This window comes from Ursus americanus, chromosome 11, assembly GCF_024610735.1.
Source record: "Ursus americanus isolate L20-20 chromosome 11, mUrsAme1.1.p, whole genome shotgun sequence".
NCBI lineage: Eukaryota > Metazoa > Chordata > Mammalia > Carnivora > Ursidae > Ursus > Ursus americanus.
This window is the reverse complement of record NC_142137.1, coordinates 60,473,992-60,488,057: the sequence shown is the minus strand read 5'-3', so window position 1 is coordinate 60,488,057 and position 14,066 is coordinate 60,473,992. Positions and strand designations below refer to the sequence as shown.

Sequence of the window (14,066 nt, the reverse complement as noted above, 5' to 3'; positions counted from 1 at the left end):
ATCAAAGTATCTTTGTTTACCCTGGGGTAAATACACTAGAGAGTGTGATTAGGGTGGGGGTTTTAGGTCACGTGATATCAGCTCGATATACCAAGGGACTGGTGACTGAAGTCAGCCACATGGGCAGTCAACCATGTCTACGTGACCAAGTCCCAGTGAAAACTCTGGCCCTCAAGGCTCAGGTGAGCTTTCCTGGTTGGCAAGACTCTGCATACAGCGTCACACGTCATAGTTGAGAGAATCACCACTGTCCAGGACTCCACCGAGAGAGGACAGCTGGAGGCTCTGTGTTTGGAACTTTCCTGGACTCTGTCCCATGTCTTCTTCCCTTGGCTGATCTTCGTCTATAGCCTTTGACTGTAATAAAATGAAATTATGGCTACAGAAACTCTCAGTGAGTGTCATGGGTCCTTCTAGCAAATTATCAAATATGAGTATGGTCTTGGCGATCCCTAAACTTAGAATTGGTGTTGGAAATGAGTATGGGCTTGTGCACTGTTCCCTAACTCTGCAAAGTGTGCTGCATAAAGACCAAGAGAGAAATGCATAGTTTTGCCTCATAGTCGACTGCATGTCTTTGACAAGCTTACCTAACCCTTCTGGGTTGATTTCCTCAAGGAAGACAATCTTACCCAGGTTTATAAATATTCCAAAGGGGTGCTGGTGCTGACCTGGTAAGAATTCAGAGAAAGGCAGTGACAGGGAGACAGAGCACAGATGTGGACTCAAATATGGGTCCCCATGCTAGCTCCTGCACCTGCTGGCTCCTTCTCCCTGGGCAGAGGAGGCCCGGTGCATAAAAACCCTAAGGAAAGCATGGGATCAACACACAGACAGGGACCAAAATCCTTTTGGCTACTTGGTAAAGTTACTCTTGTGTCTGGTTCATAAATCCCAGTCCTTTATTACTTACCTGCCTAATTACGCTAAAACATAACAAGGCGTTCCTAGCCAGCGGCTATAACCTCTAGAATGTCATTTTCATTGATTCCAGGCTTTCTTCGGAAGCTCCCAATGCTCTCACTCTTTGGAAACATTGTTCTGAATGTGACAGCTTCCAACAGGTGCATTTCAACTCATTAATCCAGCATTCTAGCTCTCTTTCTCATCCTAGCCCCAAATCGCAGTCTTTTTTGAGGAAACCCCATGAGAGCCGAGAAGAAAAAAGGTTCCTCTGCATGGAGTCACTCTGACCCATTTAAATGGAGTGAAATGGCTACTTCCTTGTCTTTCTCTAGCAAGTATGGTTCCGCTCAAGTCACATTCCATTAGGCAGTCTGTTAACTAACTTAGAAAACCATGGGATAAGCTGACATCTGGTCTTTCTGTCCTTTTATTCCTATTTTAACATCCTTTGAGTGCTTAATTCTCACCGTAGTTAATTGTGAATTTAGGAGAGACTATTTTTCCAATGGACGCCCGGGGTTCACTTCTTTACCTAAGTCCCTACATTAGTTAAAGGCACAGAGATGTTCAATAAATATCTGTTGAGCAAATGAATAGAGAGAAGATAGCAAAATGCCAGGCCATGTCTCCTCCAGTCACACACGCAGCCTTTCTGTGTTATAAATACACAGTTTATCTTTTCTCTCCACTATAGTCAGCTCAGAACAGGAGCTCTGAGCACTACCATTACTTCCACGTAGACACAGCTGAACAATATTTTGCAGAACAGGTTAAAATGCTAAATGGAGCAAGACTGACGTGAGCAAGATGAGCTAACAATGGCCCCCAAAGAAGTCAGTCAGAAAAGTGAGCTGCAGTCACCATGACACCATGGCGAAAGAAGGCGATCCTGCCTTCCTGCCACCAACACGGGAAGAACAACAAAGCACGCCTGCCTTCCCAAAACCACTGGTCAATTTCTACTGCAAACCACGATCGGACATCCATTTCCTGCACCATCGTGTGTCCGTGACATTTCTGTGACCCGACAGATTATTGGGACCCAGAAATGCCTCTCACCACCTACTCACAGACTTAGTCATCCTGCATGAACCCCTGATGCATATCAACCTACAGGCTCTGATTGCTAAACGCACAGAAAAAAAATATATGATGTTTATCAGGGAACAATGGCACAGCCATCATCAACTATAAAAAGAGATTTCTATGAGTCTATTGACCGGACTGACAACTCCCCTAAGAGATGGTAAGACAGATGCCCTCAAGCCCATATTAAATGCATTTTCTGTCCACCATACCAGTATAATGGAAGTGCTCCTATGTGATCCTAAGATTTGAAAACCATGCAAAGTAAGAATAAGAAATAGGAAAAGCAGCTCCTCCCTAGCCTGGCTAGCTGGCCCCAACACCTCACCTCAGATTTCTATAATGTCCACCAGGCTGTCACTCCTGACCATTTAAATCCAAATATGAACCAAAATTAAATTACTCCTTTTCTTCTTGCATTATATAGAAACATTTTTTTTCTACATTTAAATCAGCTCTGTTTTAATATCAGCTACAACGGAAATGTCATTTACTCAAGGGGAAAAAATTAAAACACCATTCTTACTAATCAACCACAAATACATTATTGTGGTGATCACAATTACATCACTATATTTTGAAAGGTCCAAGTCAGAAAAGATCTGCGCATTGAGTCCACAGCTAGGAATATGAATCAAAATGAGAAAATACAAGTTCTTTTCTGATTAGACAGGGTCCCACCTAAAATGAAACCATGGACCCAAAGCACACAACACACCAAAAACAGTATCACTTCTGTGAAATTAGCAAATTCTTTTAAGTGTACTCTTCAAATCGAATAATTCAAGAATATCATTTTTGGTGAACTGGGGCATTTTGCATATTTAATATGTAATGGAGAAGTATTACCTTATATAGACCAGATTCGACCAGCATGTGCATATCCTGACTTCTCCAGTTATTAACTATATCACCTCAGGCAAATGACATAGCCCTTCTATGTCTCAAACTCCTTACCTGGTAACAATAGTGTCAACTTCACAGCTTTGTTGTAAAGAAGAAATAAGTTAATACATGTGATGTACTTAGATGATTCCCTGACATGTGCTTAGTAATTATTTAGCTATTATTATTATTACTACTATCTCTAAAATTATTATTAGTGCAAATAACTGCACTAAAACCCAGAGAGGTAGTTATTACCTCCATTTTATAGAGGAGGAAATGGAAGCTCAGAGAGTTTGAGAAAATGGCTGAAAGTCACACGTATGCGGGGCTGGTGCTCACATCAAACTTGCCTTATGGGGTGCCTGGGTGGCTCAGTCAGTCCAGCAGCCATCTGACTCTTGATTTTGGCTCATGTCAAGATCCCAGCATCCTGAGTTTGAGCCCTGGGTGGGGTTCCACGCTCAGCAGGGAGTCTGCTTGAGGATTTTTCTCCCTCTCCCCCTTTCCCACTCACATGCACACTCTCTCTCAAATAAATTAATTTTTTAAAAAAGACTCTTGTCTTAAAGTCCAGTCTTCCCACCACCCACCCCACTTCTGCAAGGAGACTATAAATAAATCTCCCTGAATCAGCAAAGACGTCTTCCTTACTTTTGTAACTTCAAAGCGACATAAAATAGTATGCAAAATCCTTTGATCAAAAAATAGCGCCTTCAGGGGCGCCTGGGTGGCACAGCAGTTAAGCGTCTGCCTTCGGCTCAGGGCGTGATCCCAGCATTGTGGGATCGAGCCCCGTATCAGGCTCCTCCGCTATGAGCCTGCTTCTTCCTCTCCCACTCCCCCTGCTTGTGTTCCGTCTCTCGCTGGCTGTCTCTATCTCTGTCAAATAAATAAATAAAATCCTTAAAAAAAAAATAGCACCTTCAGATAGGACTACTTTAAAAAGAACCTTGTTATCTGGTAGGCACTTAGTGAGACAGGACAAAGTCCTTTTATGTCCTAAATGACTTTCCAAGTCAAGTAGCTTAGGAAGCCAGGCAGGGGGAAAGAACGAGCACAAGGTCGAGTGTCTGAAACTCGGGTTGAGTCCTCCCTTTGCTCACTGCTGTGAGGTCATAGACAAGATAACCTCAGTTTCTTCTTCAGGTCATGACTGTGAGGATTATATGAGATAATGCTTGTTATGGCGATGTGGACTCTAGAGCTTTGGGAAAAGAATAAGCTATGATTTTTATCATCATAACCCAACTGCCAACCTTTTCTGAAATCACCCCTTTAATGGATGAATGAACTTGACTGAAATTCCTTAGCATTTTTCACCATTTTCATCTCAGGAAACCATGAGCTAAAGAACACAGAGATGTTCACATGTAAACACCTTTCCTTCTTTCTTCCTTTGGAACTCCAAAGGGCATTCAAATATTTCATCTTTCATCTTTTAAACCTCCTTATAAAAACCAGATGAGGAATACTTTTGTTCTGGGGGAAGCAAGACCCACCATTTTCATTTAACTGCATGGCTGTTAACAAGTGTGAATGTTTTGCTTTCTAGATACTGCAACAACTGGAAGAGAATAGAGCTCATGAAAGTCCAACCTTTCTTACCTAAATTCTACCAGAACATGAACTGTCCCTCTAGGAGAAGAGGCGAAGAAGAAGGGAATGATTAAGTGAGTAAATGGCATGTCTACACCTACCAGTCTGGATCTACTCTCAGCAGCAACCCTCCTACCCCACATCACATGTGAATTCAGTGACACAATCTACCACTTTTCTCAACTATTCTACTATTCTTGTTTAATCCTTCACAATAATTTAATATAACTCTCCAAATATCTAATCAAACTCTTTTTAAAGATTTTATATATTTATTTGAGAGAGAAAGCACAGAGGGAGAGGGAGAGGGAGAAGCACATTCCCCACGTAGCAGAGAGCCCCAATGAGGGACTCGATCCCACGACTCTGAGATCATGACCTGAGCAAAGGCAGACACTTAACCAACTAAGCCACCCAGGTGCCCCTAATTAATTTAACTCTTATATTAATTCCCCAGATAACTATAAGAAAGTTCTTTTCCCAAAAAAAGCTAATGTGAGTTCTCTTGCCTCTATCCTGTTCTTGTTTCCAGAAAGCCTCTAATGAAACTATCAACTCCTCAAGCAGTTTAGACAGTCAAATTCAAAAAACAAAAACAAAACCCAAATCTCTTCGGTAGAAAGATGTTCAAATAGCAACATTTTGAGTGGAGACCACTTCTTACACACATACACACACACACACACACACACACACACACACACCCCACCACCACCACCAAAAAAAAAAAAAAAATTTTTTGGTTTGCAACCTAGTCACTCCATGGGGAGACCCACCAATAGACAAGCTGTGTTCATGCTACACAGATTCAATCAGTTTACTAGCTCCTAACACTCACGGACACACTGCCAAAAATGGGCAAGCACAGAGGAAAACAGAAAGAAAAAAAGTGAGATTCAGAGAAAACAGAGACAATGCAGAGAGCAGAAAAATCTTAAAAACAAAAAACAAAGAAATTAAACATCTGATTAATATCCTCAAAGAGAAAAAAATTATAAATCTGTCCATGAAACAATAAGAAATAATAAAATATAATAGTGAACAGAGATCAAGAAAGTGCTCTTAAATATTAAAAATGACACAGCTGAAATTTTAATATATCAGTAAAAAGTCTAGAAAATAAAGTCAGAAATCTTTCAGAAAGGAGAACAAAAATCAAGGAAATGGACAACAAAAGGAGAAAGATAAGATATTAGAGGCTCCACCCAAGAGATGTAACATCGAAACAAGAGGAGAGCCAACATTATAGAATACTGAGGAAGAGATTGATAAAAAAATAACAAAAAATAATAATTTTTTAAGAATTAAAAGACATATATCTTTAGACTAAAAGAGTTTGCAAAGTACCCAGCACATGAATATAAAAGGACCCACACTGAGGCATATCACGGTAAAATTTCAAAGTGTGGAGATAATCCTAAAGTTAATTGAGGGGGAGAAAATAGGTCACATACTAAGGTCTGAGAATGGAAGTGGCATCAGACTTTATAATACAAGAAATGACAAAATAGGGGTGCGTGGGTGGCTCAGTCGTTAAGTGTCTGCCTTTGGCTCAGGTCATGATCCCAGGGTCCTGGGATCAAGCACCACATCGGGCTCCCTGGTTGACAGGAAGCCTGCTTATGTTCCCTCTCTCGCTGTCTGTCAAATAAATAAATAAAATCTTTTTAAAAAAATGACAAAATAGGATAATGCCTTAAAATTGAGTTTTATCAATAAATTTTATCCCAGAATTCTATACCATCCAAACTATTAATCAACATACATTTTCATACACAAAAGGATTTAAAAAATTTACCTTCTATGCATCTTTTCCCAAAAAGCTACTGGAGGATGTACTCCCACAAAAATGAGGAAGACTGGGATTTAAGAAACAAAGCATCTAACAGGACAACACTGAACAGAAATCTTATTACAGTAGCTACTCAGTAGACCCAGAGACTAACTTTTCCTGATTGTTAGATAGGGGCACCAGGGGGCACCTGGGTGGCACAGCGGTTAAGCATCTGCCTTCGGCTCAGGGCGTGATCCTGGCATTATGGGATCGAGCCCCACATCAGGCTCTTCCGCTATGAGCCTGCTTCTTCCTCTCCCACTCCCCCTGCTTGTGTTCCCTCTCTCGCTGGCTATCTCTATCTCTGTCAAATAAATAAAATCTTTAAAAAAAAAAAAAGATAGGGGCACCAGGAGGAAAGTTTGGGGTGGGGGCATAGTAAATGACAGGTTTGAGTATACATTAAAGGTACTACATATTTGACAAAGATACTGAAAAGTTCAACAAAAAATAGCAACAGGTACTAGACAAAAATAAAAGACAAGACAGTATCAATTCCAGGAAAAACAAAGAGCTATAAAAAAGGAGCCATGGTCATATTTCACTGTGGTTTAGCAGTGAAAAATATCTGTTTAAACCATAATACTATAAACCTTGACCACTTACTCAACAAAATACTGGTCAATACCTTTATTAAGGGGATGGAGGGAAATGAGTTACGTGGAGAGTGAGAGAGCTATCACATTTCCCTTTAAGCCAATACATGAAAAAAATAATTAGTAGCAATTTCATATTTAGGAATACAAGAGTAAAGAGTAGGAAAACATCCAACAGTGTTGATGTGTAAAACTATTCGGATATAATATATAAATATAAAATATATACCTTTAGGAAGAGGGACTAAAGAATGGGAGAGTCAATGTTACTTTTCTTTTATAAGCCCAATTGTATTTTTGGCTTTCAAAACTATGAATATATACTACATTAATTTTAAAATAAATTTAATAACTTTATAATTTTAAAATTAGAATTAAAAATCTCTGTGACTGCAAGATGCAATCAGCATAAAGGAACACTTGGGACTATAAGAATAAAGCTCAAATAAGTAATTGGCCTCAAGCCAAATGATCACAAAACACCCAAATCTTACACACTCTTGTGAAAGTATGCTTTCCTCTCACTTTGTAATTGTATCACTTCAAAAATCAGAAGTCCTACCACCATTGCTTTGATGTTGCAAAAAACATCTGATGGATCTTCTAATTCCTCTGATTTATCACGGCAACAAATGAATAGGATTTCCTTTACCAATCTTTTCATGACTGATCAAATCCTTAATTTCTACACCATGCTTTCACTCTTTGGAGTACACCTTAAATGCTTTGGTCTATGATGTAAAGTTTACATCAAAAACCAGGGATGTACTGTATGGTGACTAACAGAATATAATAAAAAAAATATTATTATAAAAAAGAGAAATGCAAAAAAAATAATAAAAAATAAATAAATAAACAAACAAACAAATGCTTTGGTCTAATCAAACTAATACCCACTGTTTTTATACTAATATTTATCCACTTGATGATAAATATACAAACAAAGCATAAAATTTCTTCTTCCAATAAAGGCAATTCTTCTGAATGACAGATTTCACCTTAAGGTTCTTAAAAATGCATCTCTATATACTAAAAGAATGCATTCTCCAGTTATAAATCTAACCCTTTTACCAAAGTGATTCCAAACCCTCTCACAATTACCTTTAAATCTGGCTTTTAGGGACAACTGGGTGATGGGCATTAAGGAGGCACTTGATGTAATAAGCACGGGGTGTTATATGCAACTGATGAATCACTAAATTGTACCCCTGAAACTAACAATACAGTATCTGTTAGGTAAATTCAATTTAAATAAAGAATTAAAAAAAAAAAAAAAGACAAGCAACACACCCAATTCCATCAGTTTGAAGTCTTCCTGAACCAGATATGCGTGGGCGTACATTTAAGGGAGTTAATACTAGTCGAGCATGCACTTCACTTACGGATAATCACCGCTACTTAGTACATACATAACCAAACCATGTATTGTTGTTCGGCTTTAAAAAAACACAACTTGGTTTAACAAAAACAAATTCAAACACGGGATTTAGGAAAAGCGATTTGTTTACCTCTGTTGGTTTGTAGCAGTCTACAAGAGCTTCCTAGAATAAAACACACAGAAGGTAAGTTTGATTATTTTACAATTCAGTATCATTTTAAAAGTGAAATTAAAAATCATTTGTCTTCATGGTGTTATTCTGTACATGGTAAATCCAGATTTCATATCAACAATCTAGAATCGCACTTTATTTCAGCACCCGTTAGGTCAGCTTGAAGATATCAAAAGTTGTACCTTCTATGCACGAATGCCTTGCACTCCTCAGAACACACACGCACCCCTTTCCTTCGGCCGACCCACTGGTTAATAAGAAAATGTATGCACTGACGTGGAGACAGCCTGTGGGAAATGGTAATAATCACCCCGGACACGGAAAGCCGGGGGCCTGGCTGTGATTCAACCACAAAGCACCTTGTCACACCTCTGCACGCCTCCGTGTACTCGCCTGGAAACCAAAGCTACAGCCCCTTTGAGGGTCTCAATTTAAAAAAAAAAACAACCTTTTATATGTTATCACATCTACAGACCTGGTGCCTGCTTTCTTGTTTCTAACTTTCATAACTAGATGCTATCGTGTCCCAACTAGATTTACCAACAAGAAATGATCACTAAGCTGAGACTGTTCACCACACGAGGGACACTAGGAATTATTAACACATGGAACACACTCAGACATTACAATGTGCCCTTTAATTGCCTTTAGAGATCACTTGCCATTGGTGATAACCAACAGCCATTAATAGTAATTATCAGTGAACATTAAGAACAATGACAGGTCAGAAGCTAATTGCTTTTAGAAACTCCCAAACGCACATTTTAAAATGGTAGATCTGACCTCCTGTGGGAAGGGAAATAAACACTGCATGGCTCTGGACAGAGGAAACAGGAGACATCCCCACACCCATTGCTGTATTAGAACGCTACCCGGTGAGCAGACTCTAATGATGTATCTTTTATTATGTTGTAAACAATTTAATCTGGAAACTGATTTCCTGGGTGATATAATCCACGACCATGGGACCAGAGTCCTGGGCCTGGGTACCCCAGGTCTGGCTCAGCACCCCTTCCTCTCATATAGCTGTGGGACATCACTTCCTCTCCTGGCAAATGCATTCCTAGAGGCAGAACCGGCTCTTCCTCCAAGAAGATGCAGCCACAGAAGCTCACACCCGTCGGGGGGTTTGAGAACTGACTGGGGTCAAGAACTGCTTTGGCATCAGAGACGGAGTGTGGGAGAGCAGATACCCAGCACCCCTCTGCTTTCCTCCTGGCACACTGCTCGACTCCTGGTGCTAACACCGCCCTAGGGTAGGATCCGTGTATGCCAGGTTCTGGAGATCCAAGCCCATTCAAGCATCCGTGACTGGCAAGTTCTAGATTTTGAAAGCTGCTTACCCGTAATTTTAAAGCTCTCTCTTCTTCACTGTCTGCGTCAAGAAGATCATCAATGTCAATTTCTACTTCTGGCATTTCTTCTTCCTGGGGGAGCAAATGGGAAGGCATTCTATTTAGTGAGAAACGACATGGCACCGAACCAATTTAGTTCACTTACATAAATAACTAGATCATTAATTAAGGGGGGATTAACAATTGGGTGGAGGGGAGACCAGAAGTAAGAAGAGGGAAAGGAAAAGACGTGGAGGAAGTAGGAGAAAGAGAGAAAGACGGGGGAAAGGGCAAGCCAGAAGAAAAAGGAAAAGGAGGGAGGGGGTAAGCAGAAGGAAGGAGGAGGAAAGGCAGGGACGGGGAGAGGGAGCAAAGAAGATCTAAGAGTCACGAAGCAGTAGAAAGTAATATTTCAAAGATGACAACTTCTTGCGTTCTGGTAGAAAACTACAATTATGAGTATAGCATGGGAGTCAGCAGATGACAGAGCAGTAAGAGTTGCAGTTTCTTACCCACCATCTACCCTTTGCTTGGTGGCTACCTGATCTTTATTCTGGGTCCACATCTCCCTTCACAGCTCTGGCTCTGGGGGGAGCCTGATTCTGAAGATTTCTGAGGCACGGTGCTTGGGTCAGGATCACCCCAGCTCCAACTACTGACTCAGAGGATGGGAGATCCAACTGAGACCCGTGGGGGTGCTGGGAAAAGATGCTCTTTCCATGAGAAGCATCCCTGCTCGCTCCTTCTAAACTGCGAGTGGAAAGAGGACGCTCTTAGCCATAAATTACTGGCAGCCATCCTGCAACTACAAAGAAAGCGAGCCTGATTCAGGGTGGGCAGAGTTAGGAGAAGAACCCAGGGTCCTAGACAAGTCGGTCACTGAGTCACTGAGTCAAACCACCTCTGAAGCCCGCCTACCTTTAAGTAAATCCCTATTTCTACTTCAGCCAATGTGAGTGAAGTGTAATATTCCTGCAACCAGAGACATCCAATCCAGAACAGAGGGCAGATGAACAAAGTCCATCTGGAATGTGGTGAAATACGTCCCCGATGTGGAATCTGTACTTCCACCCCCAGGTAGGTCTTTGCTACCTCTCACTTCCTCTGTTATCTGATCTGCGCCATTCTGAGAACACGGAAATACAATCGCATTTTGGAAAGCGCTGCAATTTTGCCCGTCACCTTCCCAGTAGGAGTCACCCCCTCCCCAGCTCCTCCCTGTCGCAGGCATGTGTCTGCAGAAGCTAGAGAGAGAGCTTTACGAGGGGTGTCCGGGCTTAGCTGCTCGGTGCCGGCTACATCACCTGGTCTTTGCGGGCAAGACTCACTTCCTGAGTATCTTCTTTCTAGTAAAATGCATTTACAAATAATGCACAACCATTCTTTTTTTTTTTTTTTTTTTCTATTCCAACACTAAAGAGGACCCAAGCGTTTGGAGGAAACTAAGGAATGTGACACACTGCTGTGAAATGGTAAGAAATGTATATATTGGTCTCTACCCCTGGTTCCTGGCACAGAGCTCCTAAAACCCTTAGAATTCCCTGGCTGGTAGGAACCTCTTGAGTTCTAATGAGGTGACTCTTGGTGGGCTCCTGGGTGGGGGCTGGTCACAAGAAAGACCAAACCATGATTAGAAGCTTGGAACTTTCCACCACACCCCTCACCCATCCTTCTGGAAGGGGAGAGGGGCTGGAAATGGAGGTAGGTACAAATGTAGCCTCTATCCAGGCTGAGGATGCTGGGAGGAGCCCAAGGCTGCACTCCGTGGTCAGGACGCTGGGAAAGACCACCCTGGATGTGTGTGCTGCTTCCCTCCATCCATGGCTACCAGCTTCCGTGGCCACCACCACGCGCCCCCCCACCACCCTTGCTGGCGCTCTGTCATTCTGAGCCGCCCATGCCCCACCTCCTATTTTTGTGTGTATGTGAAATTCCGCCTGAGTCACTTAGGAAGCCACAAACAGATGGTGGTACAGCTCTCAAGGGTCTACCAGACTCTCCACAGTGAAAGGACAGGTGGGGACTGAAACACCAACAGAGAATCTCACTAGATTATGAAACAGCCAACAGCCCATGAACACAGACCACAGCTGGGGAGCCACAGTGTGGACGGAGCCCACAGGGAACCTCCCCAGGCCAATGAACGCCAAACCAGTGGCCATCGGCCCCTGGAGCAGAGCCCAGTGCACACTGGCTTATGTTCTGGTAAATGTGCTTAGAGATTAATCCAGCTACATCCACAGCATGGTGTGGCTTTAAAAACTCCCCTAGAAGGCCCAAATCCCCATAGCCAGTTTCAGCTGATTCTACTCAAGAAAAGCTAAGCAAAAGAGACAAACCCACAAGTTCCTATCTAACCGTCTACACAGAATCCTCCTCAGTTTCTCCATGCCTCCCCCAAATCAGTCACTTGGCTTTGGCATTAATATTCGGTGTGGACACGAAGTCTATACTTAAGGTTCAGTGTCCTTGAGCGCAGGAAGCAAGATAAAGAACCTCTTCAAGGAATCACAGCGAAGGGAAGCTCAGCGTCTGCTATTCTTAAAGGAAATGAAGGACTAAGTAAATAATGCTCTCCTCAGAGCGGTACGGCGACGCGTTTCCCTGCGAACGTTACTCAGCTTTGCTGCCCTGCCAGATTCAGTCACATGGGCCTCACTTGTGGAGCAATGCCGAGTCCCACCCGTGCGGGAGGCATGTGCAACGCTCTCACTAGGAATGCACTCGGCTCTCCCGCAGACACCACATTTGACCCATTTTCTCCAGCCCTCAACATCTGGGCTGTCTGATATGGCAACCGCGTGTGGTATTTTCATAAAATTCACCACATGAAACACAATTAAAAATTCAGTTCCTCAGTCGCATTAGCCATGTTTCAGTGCCCAGTGGCCACATGGGGAACCTTCCATTCCAGTGGACATGACTGCCCTAGAGTCCACTTACCCCCTGGACCAGACATTGGGAAGCAAAGCCTCCTTCCCTCTCAAGGGCCCTTGACAGGAGTAAAGAAGACACCCAGCATCACAGGGTCACTACCATTACCAAGGGTACACGGCAGGGAAAACCTAGGCTTAGCTTTCCTGATGCAAATTGTCTCCATCGACTAAGTAATTATAACAATCATTGGGCATGGACACTTTCTACCAACCTATGATGCTTCTCGTGACCCCGAGGAGTCTGAGCTCAGTGTGCACACGAGGAGGGGGGAGTAGGGGTGTGTTCTGAAGGTCGGTGATGCCGAAACCAAAGTCCGGGGCACAACGACATAGAGACACAGGCCATGGAGGTACACATGGGAGGGTCCTGGGGGGCAAAGACTGATCTAGTGTCAAATAGAGAATCCCATGTATATTTGGTATTTAAAATTTTTAATGAGGAGTGCAGAAATATTCTACATTTGGTTGAAGTTCTCTTTAGCGCTATTAAATGTATGGAACGATATCACCAAATAATTAACTTTAGTGATGGATCACATTGTTGACAAGGGAGTAAACCACAGCCTCAGCTCACTCTGATGTCCCAGAGTTTAGTGGTATTTGAGAATTTCCCCACTTTAAAAACAGACCAGTGGTTATGGTGACGGTAAGTGAAACCATCTCTTCAGAGTCCCTGAAGGGGACCTTGAAGGGCTAAGTCACCAGCTAACATATCCCCCTTTTAGTCAGAGGCCTTCCTGTTGGCACCCACAGAACAAGCCCCTTGATCACGACCATGCATCTTCCTGTCATACACCTGCTGAAAATCCACTATATGCAAGGTGTGTGGTCAGGCACTGTAAGACTCTGCCTGGGAGGGACCGTCAGTCTAAGCTCGAAACAAAATAACATACCACAGCACCAAAAGAGAAAGACACACCCAAGGGCTTGAGTAACTAAGGAGAGGAAAACCTTCCACCAAGGGCTGCCCGGGAGGGTTTCACCAAGGAGTGTGTAAGCTGGCCTTGAGGAGTGGCAGGATTTGGACAGGATTCGAGGGGGAGGGAGATCACCCACCAAAGGCAAAATGGTACACAGGAGGCAAAAATACAATGTGAGTTGTAAACATGGCGTGTAGAAAGGTCTTGGCCTGGGAGCCAGACAGCTCTGAGCTGCCAACTTCAATGCCTGTGGTGAGCAGACAGGTAACAGCAATGAGCACTAAGGCAGCCTGGGGGGGTGCTATAAGGAGTAGTGGGGAGCATGGGAAACTGGAGAAAATATGCCCTGAAGAAAGACAGCAAAGAACACGCCATTCCTGCCAATTGTGACCTTCCTTTTAGGAATGTGTGCTTAGTGCT

At 42.7% G+C, this 14,066-nt stretch overlaps 1 protein-coding gene across 1 annotated transcript in view; it reads right to left on the bottom strand.

Annotated features, from left to right (window-relative positions):
• Nucleotides 1-14,066, bottom strand: part of PPP1R14C (protein phosphatase 1 regulatory inhibitor subunit 14C) — an 83,612-nt gene that overhangs the window by 17,880 nt on the left and 51,666 nt on the right. The window contains exons 2-3 of the mRNA XM_045805345.2: nucleotides 9,800-9,883; nucleotides 8,415-8,447 (exon numbers count right to left, since the gene is read on the bottom strand). Of these exons, the coding sequence (XP_045661301.2) occupies nucleotides 8,415-8,447; nucleotides 9,800-9,883 (117 nt within the window). The remainder of the gene's footprint in view (nucleotides 1-8,414; nucleotides 8,448-9,799; nucleotides 9,884-14,066) is intronic.